The 25648-nt window shown below is 40.1% G+C and overlaps 1 protein-coding gene and 1 long non-coding RNA gene across 11 annotated transcripts in view; one reads left to right on the top strand and one right to left on the bottom strand.

Moving 5' to 3' along the window:
* The window catches only part of LOC105489077 (basonuclin zinc finger protein 2), a 448875-nt gene that overhangs the window by 304667 nt on the left and 118560 nt on the right, over positions 1–25648 (bottom strand). For 7 of the 10 annotated variants that reach the window (XM_011753715.3, XM_011753712.3, XM_011753711.3 and 4 more), the window contains exons 2-3: positions 12577–12702; positions 2094–2294 (exon numbers count right to left, since the gene is read on the bottom strand). In XM_011753715.3, the coding sequence (XP_011752017.1) occupies positions 2094–2294; positions 12577–12702 (327 nt within the window). The remainder of the gene's footprint in view (positions 1–2093; positions 2295–12576; positions 12703–25648) is intronic. The other 3 variants (XM_071077825.1, XM_071077824.1, XM_011753713.3) reach the window with 2 other exon arrangements.
* Positions 1105–15750, top strand: LOC112427911 (uncharacterized). Its single transcript, XR_003019688.2, has 3 exons — positions 1105–1363; positions 8778–8906; positions 15265–15750. It is a non-coding gene; the product is annotated as an uncharacterized lncRNA (long non-coding RNA).

Consider the following 25648-nt stretch of genomic DNA (forward strand, 5'->3'; position numbering starts at 1 on the left):
CACAGATAGCTGGATCAAAGACATCATAAATTTTCCTAATTCTGACCCATCATTTATATTATTTACTTTTATTTGTTTTTTAGCTAAAATGTTTTCCATGACAAAATCTCCTTAGATTCAAATCTACTTGGAAATGGGCTAGTGCCAAATAAGCAATCTAACACCATCTATGTGGCTCAATAGCCATTTATCAATTGATCATTATCTCTATCTGGTTTTATTAACTCTTTTCTAGCTAGAGGGAGACCTAAGCCAATCTTCCCTTCTAACACACACACACACACACACACACACACGCGTGGCCTCCACTAACTCAAGGAAAACCCTGAAGGTGACATCTAATTTTAAAAGTGAGGCACAAGTTACTTGGTACTAAGGTTAGCGAAAACACTCTGCATTCCAGCTATGAGAAAGCCACCCAGGCAGGGATGCGTCGCGGAAAACACCTCTCATAGCACTCCGTAGTGACAAGGAGCATCTCTATGTGGAAATGAACTTTTCACTTGAAAGAATGGGAAATTGCACATGAAGAGTTACTTATTGGGTTTATGTTGATTGCATTTAAATCCCAGCTTACTGTATCAGCAGTAATCAGGGTCCCTCTACAGGATATGTCAAAATACACCTTATTCAAATGCACTTATCCCATCTAGAATTGTGTGCTAAAACTGTTCTCTAGCTAAATGCTACAAACCCCTGGTTGTAGATATTATCTCTTGCAAATGTATTTCTAAACTTGTAGCAGTTTATAGCCTAGCAAATTGTTTTTTTTTTATTATCAACAACTTTAAATATCTAACTGAAAGTATTTAATTTTCATGAACTCGTACAAAGGGTTTTGTTTTGTTTTTTTTTTTTTTTTTTTAAAGAAAGCAGTTGCAGTATTTTTTTCCTCACGAGTGGCACAGTATTTCCTAACAACCACCATCAACTTAAAATCCAAGTATACTTGTCAATAGTACTTTCGTGCTGTGTGGATAATATCAAACTAACTTGCTTTGTGTGGGTTTGGTGTAGGCTTTGGAAAAGCAAGACGTGTCTAGGAGGGAGGCACCAGGGAACTTCCCTCCCTCACTTGAGCACAATCCAAGATGAAAGTTTCTGGGTTGTGTCCCCTTCGCTTCCTCTCACCCTCGCTCCCCCGCGGAGCCAAGGAGCCAGCAATTGTGTAAGAGAAGCCCGGCGCACAGGGCGCGTATCACGGAGCGCATGGTACGAGCCGCCGGCTCCAGTGATTAATTATCAGTAACCGATGGCCTCGCGCTACCACGTCGGCTTTCCCAGCAGAGCCAGCAAGCCGAACGCCTCCAGCGCGGCCGGGACGGAGGAGCGGCTCTGGGGAAGACGCCGAGGCTGCGCCCGAGTGAGTGCGCCGGCGGGCGGGCGGGCGGGCGGGCGGGCGGGAGAGCGGGCCGGAGCCGGCGAAGGGAACGCAAGGGCGGGCGCAGAGGGCTGGCTGGCGAGGAGCAGAGCAGAGGGGCGAGGAGCAGAGCGGAGGAGCGAGGAGCAAGGACCGAGCAGCACAGCCCGCCACGCACGCCGACTCCTCCAGCAACCCTCGGCGCTGGCAGCCAAGCCTGCACAGCCTCCTCTCTCTTCTCAGGTCTGAACGAAGGTGCCTCCAGCCACATGAAGTCAGTAGGGCTGTTCTGAGGGGCCCCTAGATTTTATTACTGTTTTTTAGGTTGCAGAACCTACTCCGAGAGAGCAGACACTTTGGACTAAGTGATTCATATTGATAGAAAGATACATTTGTTGGGTGGTGGCTTTTTTCATTCTTAACAGAAAACAAAGAAATAAATTAAGTCTTCCCCTGACCCAGGCTGTACTGTGAAACTTTTCAAAAACGTCTCTGCTTTCTTTTACTTCAGTATCCTTTCCCCTTTTTCTTTTAAGACGCCCTTAGGGAAACCATGAAGTAACCCTGCACATTCCAGTAACACAGTTATGACAAAACAGAGCCTAACTAGGAAGTGACCACATTTTAAAAAATATTTAGAAAGAAAAACACCAGAAACAAAAGTGCCCATAACAATTCAAGGTTTCTTTAAAAAAAAAAAAAAAAAAAGAAAGAAAGAAAGAAAGAAACTTACCTGTTGGGACATTCTGAATAAGAGGTTAGTATCAGCGTTTTGCCATGTCCCCATGAACCCTGGTTCAGCCGTAGTCGTTCTGGTTCCGAACTGCATGGAGTTGTCAGTACAGGAGTCTCTTAAAGTCAAGTCTCTTGCCCTCCTTGGCTCTCTGTCTCTCTGTGTCTCTCTTTCTCTCACATCCACTTCTGCCTCTTCTGACTGAAAAGTGAAGGTGGATTTTTTGAGCCTCTTGGCAGCCAGTAGCAGGAGTGTAGTGTAGTTAAGAAGCTGGCTGAACTGTGCATTTCATTTGGGAAGGGGGAGATTTGGGGGAGGGAGGGGGTCAGAGCTTCTTTCGCACCTTCTGCACAGATATCCCTATCATTTATGCATAGATTGTGACTCCCCAAGCTTGCCTTTGCTCAGTTTAACAGCTGCCTGTCAGGTGTGCAGGCAGCACTGGAGACCCAACCATCAGCTTCAAACTCACAGCCACTGCATGTCATTGGATAGCAGAGCTAAGAGTCAACTGCACTGTTCCACTGTCAGGCACCAAATGACACCCTGCACTAACCCCTCTCCAGATATACAGATAGATACACACTTATGCACACTCCAGGCAGCACCACAATCACAGTGCACAGGGCGAGGAGAAGCTAGGGCCCTTCCCCGGGAATTTTTCTCAACAATGCTTTCCGATATAACACATAATATCTGACACCAGTCTTTGCTTTAACATACACCAGTCTTTGCTTTAACATTTGTAAAACTGTGATACGTAAATATTTTTTTAATTACACTGAAGAAAGTAAAATAGTCAGCTGTAAGAGAATGTAAAGTTGGCTCAGTTATGGTCTAAATGTTAGCTCCTGAAAGTCGTATCGTGTGTGCTGGGCTATTTATAACCATATAGAAACTCCTAAATAACATACATAGAGATGTGACCTTATACTCTGAAGAGTAAGTAAATAAGCCTAGCAGTTTTTATAACATAGAAGATGAACAATAAACATCTGCCAAATATAAACATATACTATTTAATATCTAGTACCTGAGGCTATTAATTACTAAACTGGATGTTAAGTAATGAGAAACTGAATGGCAAAGGAAAAAAGTATACCTTTTCTTAAAGCTCAAAAGTAGAAAAAAATCCATTGTTAAAGTTCCTAGATGAAGCATGTGCAATATCCTTTCAAATCATAAGAAAAGAAAAAGATAAACAAAAAAAGCCTGTCCCATTTCAGGCAAAAAGTAGTCAATATAAAAACTCCATTTTTTATTCAATATATCTGTGGAAAATTCTATAACGTTTTCCTGCCTGATGAAATATACTCTTGATAACATGTCACGTTTTTAATTAAACAAGTCTTAAAACTATTCACCTATTTATTAGATAGTGTTTGTCTGCCTTATTTATGGAAAAGCAGCACTGAACAAAACGCACTGTACATAAACAGTAACTTCAAAATGGAAAGCTAAATTCATGCCATCTCATAAAAGTAGTCAGCAGGAAAAAGCCATCCTTCCTAAACTTAAAATGTAAGGAACATTAATCTTCAACCACCTACAAATATCGAGGACAAATGTACCACTCTCCTTGCTCCTTCTTAACTCAAGAATAACAATAAACCTTACTCTCTGAAACAACAAAAGAAACAGAAAAGAGCTTCAGTGGCAGCTCTGTGTCATTAGTGGACAATGAGAAAAGATGAGAAAACGTACACTATGTTGACACAAATGTACCTTCCCCTCTAGAACCGACATCTCCTGAAAGCTTTTCTGTTAAACTTCCCTCCAGTTCACCACCATTAAGCACAAAAAAGTCTCAAAAGAAGCAAATTCAATATCTGAGAGGAAACAAACAAGAACCCAAAGAATTGTTGCCTTAAAATATATTAAGTCCACCTGTGGTCAATAAAAATATTCTTGCTGGGGGGAGGGCAGGAAAAGCCCCTACGAGTCAATTGTCAACAGTGACTGTACCTTTACTGCTAGCTATTACCCACTTAAACTCCCTCTAAAATTTGCTAGCCTCTTGATTTCTGAAGTGGCACTCAGTGCCTCAGTCAAGCTGCCTGCTCAGCTCCTGACCTTCCCACTAATGGCTGTTATTTGTGGGAGGCTTAAGGACACTGTCAATAGCAAGCTTCCTCCTCCTTCCACTCAGGCTCTGTTGTATCACTTTGCCTGTGTGTTTTTTTGCCTGTGTGTTCTCTCTCGCCTCTCACTCGCCCTCTCCTTGTCTCTTTCTCCCCCTCCTTCACGCCCTCTTCCTCTTTTTCTAGCCCCCACCCCTTTTTTCTATCAGTCCTGCAGTCCTCTTCTTTCCCAGGTATCCTACCCCCGACCCCACACACACACTAACAACACAAAAATCAACTGGCATGCAGCAGCAAGCACCTGCAGTAATAGACTCTTTTATTAAAACTGTTATTCTGCAAGACTTGAAATTCCCCGTGGACCGGGCCATGTCAAAGCCGATATAATTAACTAGAGGCTCAGCAACGGATCAATTACCAGACAAGCAAGTGATAGTGAAATCAATGAAAGATCATCAGCCACATTATCAGTGTTGCAACTCATTAGGGCAAAACTGAGAAATGTGCTCAAAGCGAGCCCAAGCAAGGTGGCATTACAAAACAAAGGGCTAATTTGGAGACCCTGCTGTGAACAATCTGTAACAGAATTAGCCTTTTTTCCCCCTAAACTGCACAGCTCCGTAACTAAATGTGACAGACTGAGAGAAGCAGTTTATTAAGACACCAACCCCAAGTTTATTTAGTTCATAAACTCTCTCCTAGAAAATCAATACAGTCTGTACAGGGTTATTAGGCTGACTAGCTAATACATCCAAATCTAGTCTGCCCAGCCAGCAGTCTTCTGACAAAATGCTACCCAGTATAGGCAAACTGAGCTCTTTCAGATATCAAGGACTGAGGTGGCCCTGGCTGAAACAGGTCTGCAATATAACATGTCATTGCCACAACACAAGCCTTAAAAACAGCAGGATATCTTTCTAAGGTTTAAAAAATATTTTTTTATAACAAATATACAGTAGTGCACCTGCTAAATGGATTTGCTCAAACAAAATCTTAACTACTTTGTAACACAAGTTTACAAAGAGGACAAGCTTTGTTACAAAAAGAGACAACAATTAATCCAGACTCAATAATAAATAAGATTTTAAGTTTCTCTAACACTCATTTTAACAAAAATATTTGAAAAGAACATTTGACCCCTCTATAAATCCCCAAGATACATGATCTGAACTTCCACATATAACATACTGTGTAGAATATTTGATGTTAGGATAATTTCTATCTAACAACTGGGACACCTGTATTGTTTTACAGACACAGGTACAAAAAAATACACCTACAAGGCACAAATACGCCTTTTGAGTTTTTTCCACTGGCTATGTAGTCTGACAATTATGGAATAACTCTCTGGAATCATTTATATGAAAATTATTTAAAACTAGGAGGAAGAAGACAAGTATCACTTCCACAATAATTGCTTTTTGCTGCTGATTCTGAGTATTTCAGGTTAAAGAATCAGAAGCACTTAAATGCCATCTGTTGGCTTTCCCACATTTACTGATAGTGAGAGATGGACCATGGAAATTATGGAGTCCACCAAACTAGGTTTCACTGCATCCAAGTTCAAGACATTGTGGGAATGTGACTACCTCCCCCACATCACACCACATAAGCAAAAATATACTTACACAAAGTAAGAAACTCAAAAGCATTTTACAATGGTAAAATAGACTGGAGAACCAAAGGGAAAAAACACAATGGCTCTGAAAGTGATTTCTGATGTTGACGATATTTTAACATTTAAAATCTTCCAAGAAAAGGAATGCACTATAACATGCCTTTCATACTCTAATACACTAAATCCTAAACTTAAAAAGAAATCTTTATTTTCATATAACTATAGTAAAATTCAATTTATAGATTGCTGTAATTAAACATTTTCCCTGTAACTTTCGAGCTGACACCTTATTAAGCATTTCATAGCTCATGTTTTTGAGTAATCTGTAAAAAAGTCAGACATATATATTCTAAACCTGTGCTATAGGTGCCATGTTTTGGATAGTAATTAAAAGTTGTAATTGCAGGGAAATTTTACTTTTTAAAACCTTTTTGCATATAATTACACACTGTGCATGCACCCTCAATGAGATCCAATTAGTTACAAAAAATTTGCATTTCAGTTAGTGTGGGATAACAAGACTATAGGGAGGCACAATGCAATTCCACCAGCAGAGTAAAAAAGTGTGTTCTTTCTTGTTAGCTCTGTAAGCAATAATTCCCACAACCAACTGTTTAAAATGTTACTGATCTTTTCAGTACTTGAGTATTACGGTGGGTTTTGGGTTTTTCCCTCCATTTTCTAAAAAAAAAAAAAAAATCACATGTTGGTGTAAAAAATCAGCCACAATGAATACATGAAAACGCAAGTGAGCAAAGAATTTTGTTTTGCATGTATGTTTGTCGGGTGTTTTCTTTGAGGGGAAGGGCATATAGCATATATTTTCTTCTTTCTACTTAATTTCTTTAAAAGTACATTGCTTTCTTAAAATAAGTTATATAACTGCAGGAAAAAAACCTCATTGAGTTCTATGTAAACATATATGATTTTATGATAAAAGCACACATTTGCTGCACTGAGAAAGTACTCTAGGATTTTTTTTTTTCTGTCTTGAACAATGTAAATCCTGTACACAGAACAATACCTGTAATTCCCTGGGTTCACTTCAGCAACTGTTAACAGATTCTATAATCTGCAATGTGCTCTGCCTTTGCTCTTCTTTTATTCACTATTCATTTTCAAGGCTTGGTTAAGTACAGAGCTGGGTTAAAGATCAGTGGTTTTTCATGTGACACATGCTGGTATTCATCTAATGGCTTGTCAAGACAAAACTGTCCCTGTTCTTGCCAAAATAATAAAAATGACGCTCCACGTCGCATGACAATCAGCACTTCCTTATGGTGAAACAAATCAAGCTTTTGTAATTCATTTATTTTATAGAAAAAAAATGTTAAAAACTGGCTATCCAATCTTGTATGTGGAATCAGGTTGCCATTCTTAAAGAAGAGTTTTAAAATGTTTTGCCCTCTCTTAATTCTAGAGCAACATATAAACTAGTTTCTAATCAAATCAGACTTTACCATATAAAAATAATGCTGAAGTTACAAATTCATATGGCATTAAGGTATATAACTTAATATATGCAAATTATGCAGCAGGCTGGACTCAGTCACAGAGGTGGGGGAACCAACTGAGGAAATGTCATTTTTCTTGAGAACAAAGTATGGGACTTGCTTTCCAACATCTGTTGGGCTGTGTGAAATGTTAACAGATGTCTTAAATGAAAAAAGGAAAAATAAGTAATAAAGGAAACCTCTTCTGAACAGATAATCCACCCACATTTCCATATTCCTGAGGAAAGAAGTTGACAGCAACCTTTTTCCCTTGTGAAACCTGCCATCCTTACTTTATTGTGTAAAGTTTCATTTTCTATGTGAAGTTAAGGGGAAAAAATTTTTGACTCACTGTAAAGAAATGAATAAAGTAAAACAATAATTTCAACTCAGGTTTTCCCTTTGTAAAAAATTATATCATAATTTAAGCTGCCTGTTTTCCCTGGACTCACATATGTAAATAGATGGAAAGACAGTAAAAACGTCACCTCCTCCCACCCCAAAAAAAGAAAACTACATGCACAAAGATGAAACATTACTATGCTTACATTAACTCTGTTGGCATGGAGTAGGGAGGCGGAAAAGTAAAGAGTAGCTTGTAAGATAAAGTTCTGATATGAAGCCATCTCTACTCATAAACGTACTCATCTTCACAATTAAGATTCACCTATCATTAGTCAGGCATGGTGGCAGACACCTGTAATCCCAGCTACTCAGGAGGCTAAGGCAAAAGAATCGCTTCAACTTGGGAGGTGGAAGTTGCAGTGAGCCAAGATCACGCCACTGCATTCCAGCCTGGACAACAAGAGCGAAAACTCCATCTCAAAAAAAAAAAAAAAGATTCACCCATTATTTACACCTAAGTCCCTGCACTGTCCCACTGGCTCCTAATTTCCTTTCATTACCATACTTATAAGAGATGAAACACTCCTCTTACAACAGCCAAGTGCTCCACAGCAGTAAAGGCTGATATTCATGAAAAATGCTGGAGAATACTAGTTGGATCCCCGTATTTAAACTTTAAGGAACCTGGACAAATACTTTCCTAGTTAACAATTCCCTTTTGTGTTTCAATTTATAGATGATCTAGTCAAGCCTAAATGTAGCAGCCTTTAATTCCGATTAACATGTTGATGCATGCATGCCAACTACTGGATCTAACCTAGTGCCTATCTGTGAATGAATGAACTAGACACCTATCTGCTTCTATACGTCTTCCTCTTTGGAAACACCTATATTCTATTGCTTATTCTCTTAAAAACCTGGGACATGAATTTGGGTTAACAGCTTATAGATGAACAAATTCAAAATGCACTTATGGGTCTTTACAGATTCAAATAAGGAAAGAAAAAGCTTATGATTTTCAGAAGATTTTTCAGGCTGGCAATCAGAAAAAGCTGATTGCCAGCCTCAGTCACTGGCCTCTCTCTCATTATAAGAGTCCTTTAGAATTATACATGTTACTTCATATTTACAACTCTACCTTCTCCAGATGGTTCTGGCCACCTTGACTGGGCATTTCAACATAGAGAAGGCTTCATCAGAACAGCCTGAAGATTTCAAGGGGCAAGATCATGGTCCAAGTTGCAAATAAGACACGAAGGCATGCCTTCAGTTTTCGGTTGGTTTGCTTTTTGTCAAAGTATTGTGAGTACTATATGGTCCAATGTTTACACATAAGAACATGATATCCGAGCCCGTGACAAAAAAAAAAATAATAACCACTCACCTACAGGGAGGGACAAAGTTTGTGTACTGAAGACTTCATTACATGCCCTTAGAACAAGAGAGGAAAATAGGCCTTCTAAGGTAAGGTTGGAGGAGGACCCAGGGTCAAATCACTTTAAACAGTGGCACAAACATCCCCCATAACTAAATATTATCTAAAAGCTTCACCCTTCTCAGCAAAAGGGAGAAACTGGTCTAGTTGACACGTGTGTCTCTACCAACTAAAACAATCAATGTAATACAGTATCTGCTGACAGCCTAATCAGGGCCTCAGTTTCATAGAAACACATCAAGGAAATATCCAAAAGCCATAATCCCTTGATGCACTACAAAAATTTTAAAATAAAAGGATCTGAGTAGGTATGGTAGATGAGATAGTTTACAAAATGTTAGGGAAATGATGAATCCTTAGACTCAAGATATTTGCAGATAATAAAAGCAGCTGAGGTCAGCATGAATCTTGTGCCTACAAAACGTCAAACAATTTACCTACCTTGTTTTGGTTTAAAAAAAGAAAAAGTGACTTTATTAATCTTCTCTCAAGTCCAAACAGTAACAGTGGCTTCTTTTTATCAAACCTATATTCAATGTTTTATGAGAACATCTAGAAGGAAAGAACCAGTGATGGCTTTACTTAAATGAATTTAAAACAAACAAAAAAACCGGCTAGGGGCACACACAATGGGAAATGACTTTAACATGAACATGAAAGTTGCAAGAATCACAAAGGTAATGTTAATTTCTTTGTTTTTTGTTTTTGTTTTTGTTTTTTGAGACGGAGTCTCGCTCTGTCGCCCAGGCTGGATGGAGTGCAGTGGCCGGATCTCAGCTCACTGCAAGCTCCGCCTCCCGGGTTCACGCCATTCTCCTGCCTCAGCCTCCCGAGTAACTGGGACTACAGGCGCCCACCACCTCGCCCGGCTAGTTTTTTTGTATTTTTTAGTAGAGACGGGGTTTCACTGTGTTAGCCAGGATGGTCTCGATCTCCTGACCTCGTGATCCGCCCGTCTCGGCCTCCCAAAGTGCTGGGATTACAGGCTTGAGCCACCGCGCCCGGCCTGTTTTTTGTTTTTGTTTTGAGACAGGATCTCTCTCTGTCTTCCAGGCTGGAGTGCAGTGCTGCGATTTCGGGTCACTGCAAACTCCACCTTCTGGGTTCAAGCAATTCTCCTGCCTCAGCCTACCAAGTAGCTGGGATTACAGGCGCGTGCCACCACCCCCGGCTAATTTTTGTACTTTTGGTAGACGGGGTTTCACCACTTTAGCCAGGCTGGTCTTGAACTCCTGGCCTCAAGTGATCTGCCCGCCTTGCCCTCCCAAAGTGCTGGGATTACAGGCGTGAGCCAACATGCCCAGCTAAGGTAATGTTAATTTCCTTACTTACTTCCTTCTAAAGTCTGTGGGCCAAGAAGCTTGCAGCCTCAGTAAAGGTGCCATAATAATGGTTAAAATTATTGTCAGAAAAGAAGATTGAGATTCACCAACATCCAGGAAAATCATGTTGCAGGCCAGGTGCGATGGCTCACGCCTGTAATCCCAGCACTTTGGGAGGCTGAGGCAGGTGGATCACTTGAGGACAGAAGTTCAAGACCAGTCTGGCCAACATGGCGAAATCCCACCTCTACTAAAAATATAAAAGTTAGCCAGGCACAGTGGCACAGGCCTGTAATCCCAGTTACTCAGGAGGCTGAAGCAGGAGAATCACTTGAACCTAGGAGGCGGAGTTTGCAGTGACTCAAGATCGTGCCACTGCACTCCATTCTGTTTTAAAAAACAAAAAAAAGAAAGAAAGAAAAAATAAAATCATACTGCAGGGCAGAGCTCAGTACCTTACAAAATTATTGAAAAACTCAACACTGCCTTTAGAATTATCACAGAAAAACAGCAACTCTAAAAATGATACTCCCTCATATGCAATTTACAAACCTAAAAAATAAACTTAAAAAATAAAATCCCAGTATAAAGTTTCAAAAATGTTTATAAAACCAGAGACTATTTTTTATTATTATTGTTTATTATTATTTTTTTTTTTCGAGACAGAGTCTCGCTTTATCACCCAGGCTGGAGTGCAGTGGTGCAATCTCAGCTCACTACAACCTCCGCCTCTCAGGTTCAAGCGATTCTCCTGCCTCGGCCTCCTCAGTAGCTGGGATTACAGGCGTGTGCCACTATGCCTGGCTAATTTTTATATTTTTAGTAGAGATGGGGTTTCACTATGTTGGTCAGGCTGGTCTCCAACTCCTGACCTCATGATCTGCCTCCCTCAGCCTCCCAAAGTGCTAAGATTACAGGCGTGAGCCACTGGGCCCAGCCTATTCATTTTTTTTCTTTTTGAGATGGAGTTTCACTCTTGTTGCCCAGGCTGGAGTGCAATGGCACGGTCTCAGCTCACCGCAACCTCCGCCTCCCAGATTCAAGCAATTCTCCTGCCTTAGTCTCCTGAGTAGCTGGGATTACAGGTATGCGCCTCCATGCCCAGCTAATTTTGTATTTTTAGTAGAGACAGGGTTTCTCCATGTTGGTCAGACTGGTCTCGAACTCCCAGCCTCAGGTGATCCGCCTGCCTCAGCCTCCCAAAGTGCTGGGATTACAGGCGTGAACCACCATGCCCAGTTCAGCCTATTATTTTTTAAGTGATAGGATCTTGCTCTGTTGGGGCTAGAGTGCAGTGCACAATCATAGCTCACTGGAACCTCAAACCCCTGGCCACAAGCAACCCTCCCATCTCAGCCACCACACCTAGCTTTTTTTTTTTTTTTAAAAGATGGGGTCTTGCTATGTTACCCAGGCAAGTCTGGGAACTCCTACCGTCAAGCAATCTACTGGCCTTGATAGAGACTATTTATATGCATATATATTTAAATCGAATAATGTTGAAACAAAGCAAATGTTCATGAACTTAGAGATTGTCTTCCAAATTAAGAAACCCAAAAGATGCCAGAAACCTATTAACGGCAAGTTAAAAATATGAACACTTAACAGGTCGCTTAGAAGATCTGCACAGTGATTGTCTTTGGTGGAGAAGAATGGCTGGGCTAAGGGACACTTTTGGGGCTCAGGTAGTGTTATGTATCTCCATCTAGTTGGTAGTCCTGGGTATATTCACTGTGTAAAATTTATCAGGCTGTACGCTTTTATTTGTGTACTTTTCTGTAAGTATGTTAAACTTCAGTTTTACAAGTTTACTATTAACACTATTAATATAGTACTACTATTAAAAATAGTAATAACAATAAACTAGCCCTAAAACAGTATGAAAGAAAGAACAGAAAAAGAAAAAGAGAAGTAAGTACAGGTGGGGAGAGAAACAACAGAAGGCAGATACTTTATCACATTCAAAATCATTCAAATAACCATCATTAAATCTACTTTCCATGATTTCTTCAGGGGCAAGAAGTGTTAGGAAGCAAGTAAATATCTGAGTTTCATAGAATGAGGATGAGTATGAAAGACAGTAAAAGAGTGGCAGAAAGAATAGGTGAGAGAAATATCTTAACTAGGTAGTCAAAGCATGCGAGTGTGTCCAAGTAACTTAAAGGGGAAAAAAAAAAAACACAACATACCTCAATTTGAGATGTATCAACCCCACAACATGGGACCTTGAAATATGCTGGCCAATCTTGCTCACTAAGCCTGTCGTCTGATTTGTAATTAAGGCTATGTGGAGGTGGAGTAGGCCCAAGGTGTGCCTATTGAGAGATTGGGAAAGGAAATTACATATGCCCAGACAGTATTACTTAAAAGCACTGAGTACATCAAAACTTCTTTTAAGAAATTGCAAATATAACACACCAATGACGAACTAAACACATTTTTTTTTTCTTTTTTTTTTTGAGACGGGAGTCTTGCTCTGTCACCCAGGCTGGAGTGCAGTGGCGTGATCTCGGCTCACTGCAAGCTCCGCTTCCCGGGTTCACGCCATTCTCCTGCCTCAGCCTCCCGAGTAGCTGGGACTACAGGTGCCCACCACCACACCCAGCTAATTTTTTGTATTTTTAATAGAGACAGGTTTTCACCATGTTAGCCAGGATGGTCTCAATCTCATGACCTCGTGATCCGCCCACCTTGGCCTCCTAAAGTGCTGGGATTACAGGCGTGAGCCACCGCACCTGGCCCTAAACACAGTTTTAAAGAGTTAATAGTTTCTAAGGCTGATAGTAGCCAACCGCTAAATAAACTTTGGTGAGAACTAAAGTAACAAAGTGGGAATAACTGAATAATTTGCTAATTGATAATGGATACACTTTTGGCCTGCCTAGCTCAATTTCTTACTCCCTTTTCTTCCACTTAATATGACACTTTTAACTGCTGTTAGGGAATACTAATCACCGCCTCCCCACCCCGCTACCCCACTCCCTTGCCAAGTACAAGAAGCTGCGGAGAACACAAAAGTTAAGACACATTCCTTGCTCACAACTTTACAGTCTAGTACAGGAGATAAGCCATGAACAAAACAACCTTAACAAAAACAGAATGGGAAATGAAATGAGCGCAGAATTCCACAGAAACTTAAGAGATTCCTTCCAGCCAGTGTGGTTAAAAAAAAAAAAAAAAAAAGCTTCTACGCCGAGGCAGGTTTTGCTCTTGCACTGAGCGTCCGGATTATATTCCTAGAGAAGTAATACAGTTTGAACATAAGGGAAGATGTACATAGAAGAACAATGAATGAAATGGATGTAGTGGTTGATAGGAACTATTATAAAAGTAAGGCCCCTATACTCCACTACAAAGAATTGTATCCACCAACAGTCTAAACTACTATCCACCAACAGTCTATCCACCAACAGTCTAAACTACTAAAGCTTCTCAACAGCAGTAACGTCTGATCATTATTTTACTCCAAGAAGATTTATCTGGCAACAGTATGACAGATGGACTGAAGTGTGAAAAGACAAAAGCGGGGTCCAGTTAGGAAGACATTAAAATAGGCTGGGCACGGTGGCTCATGCCTATAATCCCAAACTGTGGAAGGCCAAGGCGGGCAGATCACCTGAGGTCAGGAGTTCAAGACCATCCTGGCCAAAATGGTGAAACCCCATCTCTACTAAAAATACGAAAAAAAAAAAAAAATCAGCCAGGTGTAGTGGTGCATGCCTGTAGTCCCAGCTACTTGGGAGGCTGAGGCAGAAGAATCAGCTGAACCCAAGAAGCAGAGGTTGCAGTGAGCAGAGATTGTGCCATTGCACTCCAGCCTGGGCAATAAGAGCAAAACTCCATCTCAATCAATCAATCAATAATCTGAGTAAATTACTGGCAATAGGGCTGAAGAAAACAAAAAGGACAAGATACAAAAGATACTGTGAAGATAAAATCAAGGGGACCAGAATGACTGTAACAAATGAGAAGTGTCAACAATGACACTAAAGTTCTAATAGTCTGAGCACAGGAAAATGGTAGCGTTATCAACAGAAAGGGGGGTGAACTATTTTGTGAGAATATGTATCAGGTTCAGTATGGGGGAACAGCAGATCATGCAGATAACCAGGCAACTAGAAATGTTACAAAACAGACTGACACTGAAGTTATCACATCCAGCAGCCATCTACACAGACCTGACCCAAGAGATAAACAAGTGGCCAAGGTCAGTATCTCAGGGGATACCCATGGTTATTAGGGGGAAAAAAAGAAGGAACAGAGTTAACAGGAGCATTGTGATTGTCCCACGTTCCACATGATAAGGGAAAACAGTTGACAGAAGATAGGATGCTTGAGACTTTTAAATGATCTAAAACAACAAGACTTATGTTTAGGGTATGGTTAAAACCAAGTGAAATACTAAGTAGAAGGAAATACAGTAAGAACAAACCAAAAGGCAAGGGAATAATAAATACCAAAATCAAAATAGTGCTTAAGGATGGAATATGGGGAAAGGTGGACGGGGAGATTGACAGTGAGTGACACAGTATAATTTCAATGGTAACCCTAGTCTTCAGATGTGTTTGTACATATTAGTTCCTAAACTTGGGTCAATGGGTGTTCAACATACCATTCTTCATGAATATTTGTGGCTGAAATATTTTATTAGGCTTTGTGCCATAAGAGTGAATGTCTTTGTGGATTGATAGGTATACAGAATCCACATTGCAGAAGAGTTAAGAAGTAAGCAAATTGTGAAGACAAAGAGGCAGAAAAGATAAAATATTCTTTGGAGAAATTCTGCAAAGAAAACAAGTAAGAGAAACGTGGTCTGAAAAGTTAGAGGAGCTCGGACAGGTTGTGTTCATAAGTTGGCAGTTTGTTTTTCACTACAGGGAAAAAAGAGACTATCACAGGCAAAGGGGACGAAGCCAGCAGAGAAAAGGATATTGAAGATCTAAGCCAGAGGGAAAATGGTATGAAAGGGTCCGAGGAGAGAATATGATCAAGAGCACAAATGAAAAGGGTGCCCCTGGAGGGAGAAAAAAGAAACCCTTTTTTCCCCTCAGAAACCAAAGGTAAGAGATACAGAAAAAAAAAAAAATCTGTGGTTAAGAAATACATATATTAAAACTGCTCATGTTAGAAAACCAGTTTATTACTAGTCTCTTCCACTAAATTGTACACTTCTTAAAAGGGACAGAATTTTTATTTGCTAATTCACGGTCTAACAGGGTGCTCAATAAATGAGAAAAGTAAAGATGGGGCTATGTGGTGAGGGAGACCTGATAGGAAGGAATCGAGGAGTACCAGAAGGAAGAAAAGGTTGGGTCCAACTGGAAAGGGTAAAGTGAAACTCTGCTATAATCCCAGCATTTTGGGAGGCCAAGGCGGGCGGATCACCTGAGGTCAGGAATTCGAGACGAGCCTGACCAACATGGAGAAACCCCGTGTCGACTAAAAACACAAAATTAGCTGGGTATGGTGGCGCATGCCTGTAATCCCAACTACTCAGGGGCCTGAGGCAGGAGAATCTCTTGAACCCGGGAGGCGGAGGCTGCGGTGAGCCGAGATCACACCATTGCTCTCTAGCCTGGGCAACAAGAGCGAAACTCTGTCTCAAAAAAAAAAAAAAAAAAAGAAACTCTGTATCAGTAAGAAATGAGTAACAGAAATGGCAAATAGCAGAACTCAGCCTGGATTCCCACAAAAGCGTGAGAAATAATAAACAAGCTGACTGGGTCCAAGAAAGTATAGCTCAGAGTTCCCAGTTTGGGAAGTGAAATACTTAGAACCAGCAAGGAGTTCTCGACACAAAGAGAAAAATACCTTGCTCTAAAACATACACCATGCCAGGTGCAGTGGCTCACACCTGTAATCCCAGCACTTTGGGAGGACAAGGCAGGTGGATCACCTGAGGTCAGGAGTTCAAGACCAGCCTGGCCAACATGGTGAAACCCCGTCTCTACTGAAAATACAAAAATCAGGCAGGAGTGGTGGTACACGCCTGTAGTTCTGGCTACTCAGGAGGCTGAGGTACGAGAATCACTTGAACTTGGGAGGTGGAGGTTGCAGTGAGCTATTGCGCTCCAGCCTGGGTGACAGAGTGAGGCTCTGTCTCAAAAAAAAAAGACAATAACACATATACCTTGATGGGCAATACTATGTTATAAATCATCGTCATTATGCAGCACTCTCATAGTGTATAGTTCTTATGAAGAAAATAAAGTAAAACACTGAGAACTGATTTTGGATGAAATTAGTCTTTATTTAGGTTTCCCCAAATTCAAACTGTTTAGTATGTAGCGTTCTAATGTCTATGAATTTATTTCTGGCTAGGAAATTCCCCAAAGCCAACAAAAATCAAAATACTTTATGCTATGTCACCTATGTGATTTGAACAAAGGCATAAAAGATGTGGAATAATTTCACTTCATTAATAAACATAAGACAAAGCTGAAGAGAGCCAAGTTCCACTCCTTATTGTCCGATTCCTGTCTCCAGAACTGCAATTGTGGTCCAAAGTCACAGCAGCTTTCTGGCCAATTAGCGAGGTCTGCATTAGCAGAACTCAGTACTTCTAGTCCAGAATCCCTCTAGAGAGCAGGGAAATGATGGGTTCCATCACCTGGCCAACATCAGCAACCGCCAGAGTCACCTTAGGGACACAGACAAAGACATTCATCTACTGTACTGGCAGCCTCTACAGCCTGCCTTCCTAACAGAGTCCTTTCTGTGAAGACCACTATCTAAGTGACCTGTCATAGAGCTTTATAAAGCAGCATTAATACTGTGGGCCAAAATGAGATTGATCTTTGAGCTTCGTGGTCTCCTGTTGTCAACAGTGCATTATAAAACCAATACTAAATACTTTATAAACAGGTCTCCCTACAGTATATTAGAAAAACAGTGCATATTTCATGCCCCATAGTTAGGTAGCCACATATCCATCAGACAAATAAATTATTTATTAGGTGCTCAGAAGTGCAATAAGAGTCAATAAACTAACTTCTGGATACTTATAAGCTACTATTTCACTGGAAATTGTACCTGAATGAGAAAACTGTCTCACTAACTGAATAGGGGGTGGAAATATCTCGGCTCTCTCAAGTGTACTGTCAGAAGGAAGCATAGGCCTCATGAGTGAGAAAGGACAAAATCCCCACACCCTGAAAAAAGTCCTAGTTATTAAATTACAAAGAAAGCGTCATCCAACCCTATGCTCATTTCTTTTCTCTTGTGTATAGATTCCTCTGGTTCTGCTATCCTTGGAGACAGCTCGGGGAAATAATAATTGGTGGAAACGTTTCTAACACACCCTGAGTCAGGCCAGATGACAACCACCAATAATGGTTTGCATTTGACATCTCCAAAGAAACTACACAATGACTTGAGTGTACAAGCTTTCTGCTACATGCATAGCATAGAATTTCGAATTTATGAATCTTGGGTTTAGAGTAGACTTTTTTCCCCCATGTTTGGTTAAAGCTCCTAAGCCTACAGACACCCTGTGCTCTGTCCAACATTATAAGGCATCTCTTTCCTGGCTCTACCCCTCTGAAAGAGGACCTTCCATTCTAGAATGTATTCCAGCCCTTCGAGAAGAAGAATTTCTTCAGAGGGAGTTATTTCTCAAACTATCAGAGGCGTGGACCTTTGTGTAGTATTGTGGGTGTCATGGTTTCACATGTTGGCCACATTAATACCGGAGAGCAAGCATCTGTAACCCACAGCTGTGTGTGCTCCAGCCCCAAAGCACCCGCAGGGCTGATGCCAATGCAAACCACTCTTCCCATCCCACATCTGAACCACACTGGTTTTCTTCAGGAGCCAGAGGCTGAGATACAGTTCTGAAAATGAAGGTTTAGGGTTCTTTCCATTCACATGATGGGTATAGGGTGTTGAGAGGAATAGTGCCAGATGCACTGGCTCCTTTTTTCTCCCCCATTCCCTACCAAGTGAATAAACCATAAAGAGGCTTATCGTGTCAAAGGGTATTCCAAAATACCCCAGGGAAAAAACCTAAATGGATAAATATGTAGATTTTGTTCACACTGTTCTCAGTTTTTCCCCCACCATCTTATACTTTTATTCCTATAGGCTGCAGTTATTAAGGTTGAAAAATATTTTATGTCGGTAGGAAAAAGTGGAACTAAAGGAGAAACATGGGAGAGACTTAGTTTCACATCACTTTCTCAAAAAGACCTCCCAAATCCTACAAATAATGAATGCTAATGTAAAAATACAGGAGAAGACTGGTTTCTGTATTACTTTTGCTACTACAACCACTACAGCTAAGATGATTATTCATATTAATGAGTTTGGTATGTAGACAAACTATAAAAGACGCAGTCTCTGACCTCAAGTACTTATCTCTGTCTTTTGGGATTTACTCCTCCTGCTAGATTTACTTTTATTCTTCATACCCTTGCCCAGAGGAAGTGATCATCACTCAGGACTTGGAATATTTCCATGGGTGGGGTTTAAATATGACAATGAGAAGAAAGAGAACTTTTGCCCTTGGACACAGACAATGTTGGCCCCAAAGCTCAGGATGTCTAGTTTGTGGCAAGGAGAAATATAAACTCCCTGTGAAATTTTTACACTGATCTCACTGAGCTTTATCAGAAAAACTGTGTAAAATGTGGAAGTTTGTAACATTTCAGTGCTTTATCACATCATGCCCACATATGCAAACAGTATCACTGTATGTGAATGAACTAATAGTAAGCAATTTCTCTTCATCCTTTATAGTGTTATTTACATTTTGTGTGTGTGCTTATAGCATATAGAAGAAATATATCCAGGAAATCAATTTTGCCAAGTGGTTAAGTGTCAGAGTTCTGCAGTGAAATTTCTTGGGTTTGAATAACTGTAGAGCCTTTTACTAATTGTGTGATCTTATCAAGTTACTTAGCCAAAGTTCTTCATCTCTAAAGTGGAAATAAAAGTATCTGTTCACAGAATTGTTGTGAAGATCAAACATTTTTATTAGTGCAAAAGGTTTAGCCAAGCACCTAGCATACAAGTACTAAAATATCAGTTGCTGCGTATGTATGTGTGTGAAAAGAGATTTCAAAGTAGAAGCCCACAGGCCAAGTTTGGCTTCAGATGTGTTTTGCTTGGCTCCTCCTAAGTGAGTGTGTATGAGTGTGCATATGTTTAATTAATGACCAACATGTAAAACACAATAAATTTTAAATTAAAATATGGATGTTCAGCTGCTGAGGGAATGGGCAGGGAGAGGCAAAAGGTGAGGCGTTAAAGAATTAAAGATACGGCAAGAGAAAAGTATATTCCTTTGTGACAACAATCAACAGGGGAGGCGTAGAAACAGCTCTCTGCAGCACATGCTTTCATTTTATACCCTACCAGGTTCTCGCACTTCCTTTACTTGCCTGGCCACTACTGCCATCTAAGTTCATGACCCCTGGCCTACAAGCATCCATTAACTTAGCATATATGGAGAGTTCATTCACACATAAATGAAAGTCATATTTAAATAGAGTATCAAGTACCAAAATGTTTTCTATTATGCCTGCCTCTAATGAAAATAACAATGGGGCCGGGCGCGGTGGCTCAAGCCTGTAATCCCAGCACTTTGGGAGGCCGAGACGGGCGGATCACAAGGTCAGGAGATCGAGACCATCCTGGCTAACATGGTGAAACCCCGTCTCTACTAAAAAAATACAAAAAACTAGCCGGGCGAGGTGGTGGACGCCTGTAGTCCCAGCTACTCGGGAGGCTGAGGCAGGAGAATGGCGTGAACCCGGGAGGTGGAGCTTGCAGTGAGCTGAGATCCGGCCACTGCACTCCAGCTTGGGTGACAGAGTGAGACTCCGACTCAAAAAAAAAAAAAAAAAAAAAGAAAATAACAATGAATTGCATTCCATTCCTTTTGCATTTTCCTAAACCCTATATTGTTTACTGTAATATATATAAGGAATAAGTAAACCCATTACATGTGACTGTATCAGGGGCCCTGCTGCAAGTACAGACATGGGCTTTGAGACAGCTATTTTTTCAGTAACAGTGGTTCTCAAATATATTTGCTTTAGGTAGGGGAGACCTTTTTTGAAAAGAAAAAAAATATTGATATTGTAAATATATGAAACAAGTAGTATAAAGCCTGGACCCCTTGGCTTCTGCAGCCTGACATCCACAGAATTGTAAGGTCATACCAAAAAATTTTAGGAAACAGATCTAATCCCACTGCTTTACAATACAATCAAGGAAACTGAGACAAAGTCAAATAATAAACTGGTAGCAAAGCCTGGACCATTTTTCAGGAATTGGTTCTCCTAACTGTGTTTACACCAGAGCCCAAAGCAGTCACCCAGGAGGTTGATCATCTAGTAAGTATACCAGATTTACTCTTTGTGACTTGTGAGAACTGACTATTAAATTTTTAGGAAACTTGCAAGCCAGTTGACTTCATATTGGCCATGTTGAACCTGACTGAAATCAGCGTCAGAGCCCCCCACATGTAACTCCATAACCTTATTAAACTCGCTTTTGTTCTTTTTTGTTTGTTTGTTTTTTGAGTCAGGGTCTTGCTCTGTCACCAAGGCTAGAGTGCTGTGGTCCAATCTCTGCTAACTGCAACCTCTGCCTCCTGGGTTCAAGGGACTCTCGAGCCTCAGCCTCCATAGTCGCTGGGATTACAGCCATGTAATCCCACCATGTCTGGTTAATTTTTGTATTTTTAGTAGAGACAGGGTTTCACCATGTTGGCAGACTGGTCTCGAACTCTTGGCCTCAAGTGATCTGCCCTCCACAGCCTCCCAAAGTGCTGGGATTACAGGAGTGAGCCACTGCACCTGACCTAAACTTTTTTTTTTTAATTAAAAAAAAATTAATCCATGTAATTGAAAAAGAATTATACTTTCCACGTAACATATATTAAAACATCTGAAATTCTTTCCATTTTTAAAATATACAAAATATCACACCACGCAAAGAAATATAAAGTATACTATGAAAGTATAGATTATTAAAATTTTACAAACACAACCACTGCTTGAGATGTTGACATTTGGCGAAGTTAGGCATCTTCACAGGGTACATAAATAATTGTTTATCCTTGTACCCGCTTCTAGAGATTTGAGAAATTTCATGAAAAGTATGAAGAAAACCAAGCCAGACTCTTAGGAGTTACAGAATAAATCTACACATAAATGTGGACTTCTTACTACGTAAAAGACACTGTAAGTTTTACAGAAGATACAATTACAGTAAAGTCTCAGCATCCAGAGCTCTTAGGAAATTAATCATTCTGGATGGGCACAGAGTCAGGGAGATGGAACTTTATTGAGCACCTGTTGTGTGCCAGGTACTGTGCAAAACATAAAATATTTTTTCATTCATTCTTCATAGGTCCTATGAGATAGGTATTATTATTCTCATTTTACCAATAAGGAAATCGAAGCTAAGAGAGTTTAGTCACTTGGCCAAAGTCTTATATTAAGTATCAAAGTGGGAATTCAAGACCAAGTTGGTCTGATTTCAAAATATGTGCTCATCCAAATATCCAGCATTGCCTCTTCAGGTTTCTACCATTTTAGACAAGAATTTTCTGAAAAGGTGCTGCATATTACCCTGTTTTAAGCAGGACATATCTTTCTTGATAATTAAACATCAATTAATATCTTTAGGCTTCTAAGTGCTTAGGGCCTCCTATTTGACTTGGCATGGGAGAGAGGAGCTCTGGGAATGCCCTATTTTTTTTTAATTCAACAATCTACCATTTTATCCTTTCATAGTTAGTTGTAATTATTAATTGTTTGTCTAATATTTGCTTTCTTCCCAGCTCTAGAATTTGCTATTTTATTTTACTATGAGTCTTTCCAAGGGAATATTAAGTAGTCATTAAGAAGACTGAAAAAACCTGTTAAGTACAGATAAGCAACATCTCCAAACAAAGCATGAGTAAAAGACAAGATGCAGAACAGTAAATACCATGTACTATCATTGATGGAGAAAGAGAAAAACAGGCGACAAAGAGAATAGAAAAGAAAAACTGAGGAGGTAACAAATACTTCTAAATTGGGGCTAAGCTATTGCTAGAAATACCTTTAAGGATCTGGCAAAATAAGGCTGGGTGTGATGGCTCACACTTGTAATCCCAGCACTTTGGAAGGCCGAGGCAGGAAGATTGTTTGAGCCTAGAAGTTCAAAACCAACCTGGCCAATATGGCAAAACCCGTCTCTACAAAAAATACAAAAATGAGTTGGGCATGGTGGTATGTGCCAATGGTCCTAGCTACTCCAGAGGTTGAGGTGGGAGGGTCACCTGAGGCTGGGGTGGTCAAGGCTATCGTAAGTCCTAATCGTGCCACTGTACTCCAGCCTGGGCGACAGAGTGAGACACTTTCTTAAAAATTCAAAAAGAAGGAATCTGGTAAACACAAAAAAAAGGAGAATCTGGCCAGGTGCAGTGGCTCATGCCTGTAATCCCAGAACTTTGGGAGGCCAAGGTGGGTGAATCACTTGAGGTCAGGAGTTCGAGACCAGACTGGCCAACATGGTGAAACCCCATCTCTACCAAAAAATACAAAAATGTAGCCAGGCATGGTGTCAGGCACCTGTAGTCCCAGCAACTCAGGAGGCTGAGACAAGAGAATTGCTAGGACCCAGAGATGGAGATTCAGTGAGCCAAGATCAGGCCACTGCACTCCAGCCTGGGCCACAGAGCGAGACCGTCTCAAAAAAAAAAAAAAAGCAATGGAACATTTGTTTTCTCTGTGTAAGCTTCTGTACTCTTTTTTTCACTTTTTACACTACATATATATATGTATGCAATTAACAAAATGAAAAAAAATTTAATATATCACAATGGCCCTGAAAATCAGAGAAAGTTTTTGAATTTTCAGGTTCTAAGCAATATATGGGGGAATGACTATCTTAGAAGTTCAGTATGTAAGCTTGCAAGCTTCGTTTCATTCTCCAGGATGCTCAAAGCACAGTTCCTACCTGCTTTTCAACTGTGTTCATATTAGCCCGGTATGAATATTTAAAACAAAGTCCTCTAATTTCACATCATTTATAGTATAGCTAGAGAGACTATATGTAAATGTACAGGTTAAATAAAAGATGTAAATAACCGCTCTCTTACAACAGTAGAAGTCTACAAATCAGTACATGTGTTGTTAGTTATAATACCTCCAGGAGTATATGTTATTTGGTTAAAAGAGCAGGTTGGGCCAAGATTCTTAGACTAAGGAGAATATCAAAAGGCAAAGAGAAGACACCATTCCAAATGGGTGGGAAAGCACAAATAAAAGTATAATAATCCCAGCACCTTGGGAGACCAAGGCAGGAAACTCAACAGCTTGAGCGCACGAGTTTGAGATCAGCCTGGGTAACAGAGTTAGATCCCATTGCTACAAAAAAATTAAAAATTAGCCAGGTGTGGTGGTGCATGCCTGTGGTCCCAACTACTCAGGAGGCTGAGGTGGGGGGATTATTTGAGCCTGGGAGGTTGAGGCTGCAGTAAGCCATGATCATGTCACTGCTCTCCAGCCTAGGCAAGAGAAGGAGATCCTGTGCTTTAAAAAAAAAAAAAAAAAAAGTAAGTGTAAGGATGCACTGTTCCTTGGATAGATGCAAGATACTAATTAATAAGACATGAGATTAGAAAGAGAATATACAGGCAAACTGCAGAGGCCTTGAAATTTGGACTTCAAGTTTCTGAACACAATAGTTAAGTAATGGAAGTTGTGTTTCATCTAGGAATGGTGTACAGAATGCAGCAGAAAACAGACATCGAAGCCAGAAGTATTAAATTAGGGGATTTGTTTGTATTCAAATATTCCCCTAGAACGTAAGCTCCAAGAACGAGGAATTTCATCATTTTAAATTCGTTTATACTGCATGCATTTACACTTGAAACTATAGTAGACACTAATAGGAAATGGACAGCCCATCACAGAGCATGAGGACCTAAACTAGGTAATTGTGAGAAATAAATTAACAATTTAGAGTTTTGTTTTCTGTTTTGAAGAATCTACGAGAACTGATGCCTAAATTAATTTTAGTTCTAAGGGAAAAGAAGCTAATTAGAAGATTTCTAGTTGGAAAAAATGGTGAAGGCAGAGATATAATTTGATATTTATATTTGTACCAATACATGTACTATACAGTTAAAATATTTCTACCTAAAAATATTTTCTGAAATTGAAAATGGCTGAACACTAAAATTAAGCTCTATCTTCAATTCTCTACCATCTACTACTGACTGGCATCACATCCAACAGCATATGGCTTCACCACTCATCTCTAAACTAGTCATGTCATTCCCCTTACAGAGCCTACTTTTGCCTTGCATTATGGAGATGTTATATGTAATCTATACATTTGACCAGGGGATCATCTATCCTGTCAGATGGGAATGGGCATCCCTCCAGAATGCCTGGCATACCCAACGAGCAAATGTAAGAGATCTCTCAAACAAACTCTACAATCTGCCAGATTTCTACAACAGAATATCCTTCTTACTTAGGTCCCAAGTTCAGTATCTCTGAATTAGACCACAACACATTCTTGCCAAAACTGCTGCCACCCTGTTTCAACTTTTTGTTAATGAACTATTAAGCCTCCCACTCATCAAAGCTTGAAAGCAAATTCATGCCTGCTTCACCACTATATTTCTACCATGATTGGCATGCTGCCACATATTCAGAAATGTTGAAAAATTTGGATGAATGAACACAAGATGAATAAATGAATGATTACAGTAAGACAGAAGTTTCTGGGCTAGGGAGATGAATTCAGTAGATGCTTCCATTGACTGGTACCTCAGCAGCGAAGGCAGGCATTGCTAACCGAGTACAGAGTTTTTTCTTTTTTCTTCTGGCCCACCTCAGACTCTCAAAGCATTCATCAACCATCAGTCTAAATTCACCCACAAGATTAAATATATCTGTCATCCCAGAATTATACCTTTTTTTAACATTCCAAATTGGTATCATTTAAAAAGCTTTTCCAGGTAAGCACAAGGAAAACATTTAAAACATCACTGAAGTCTTAAAAAAGAACTACAAAACTGTGAAAACTTAATTCTAAAATATTATCTTCAATCGTATTGAAAATGGTTTAAAAAAAAATCCCTAGTATACTGTGAGCACTAAAGTACTGGATAAGTAAATGTAAACTAAGGAGCTCATGCATTCTCCATGATGGATTCAGCACACAAATGTTACATGCTTTCAAGGAAAACACAGTATCATATCTAAGAGATCAGCAATGAACTCTCTCAAGAAAAGTCTTATCTTTGTTCCC

Source organism: Macaca nemestrina, chromosome 14 (assembly GCF_043159975.1).
Source record: "Macaca nemestrina isolate mMacNem1 chromosome 14, mMacNem.hap1, whole genome shotgun sequence".
Classification (NCBI taxonomy): Eukaryota; Metazoa; Chordata; class Mammalia; order Primates; family Cercopithecidae; genus Macaca; species Macaca nemestrina.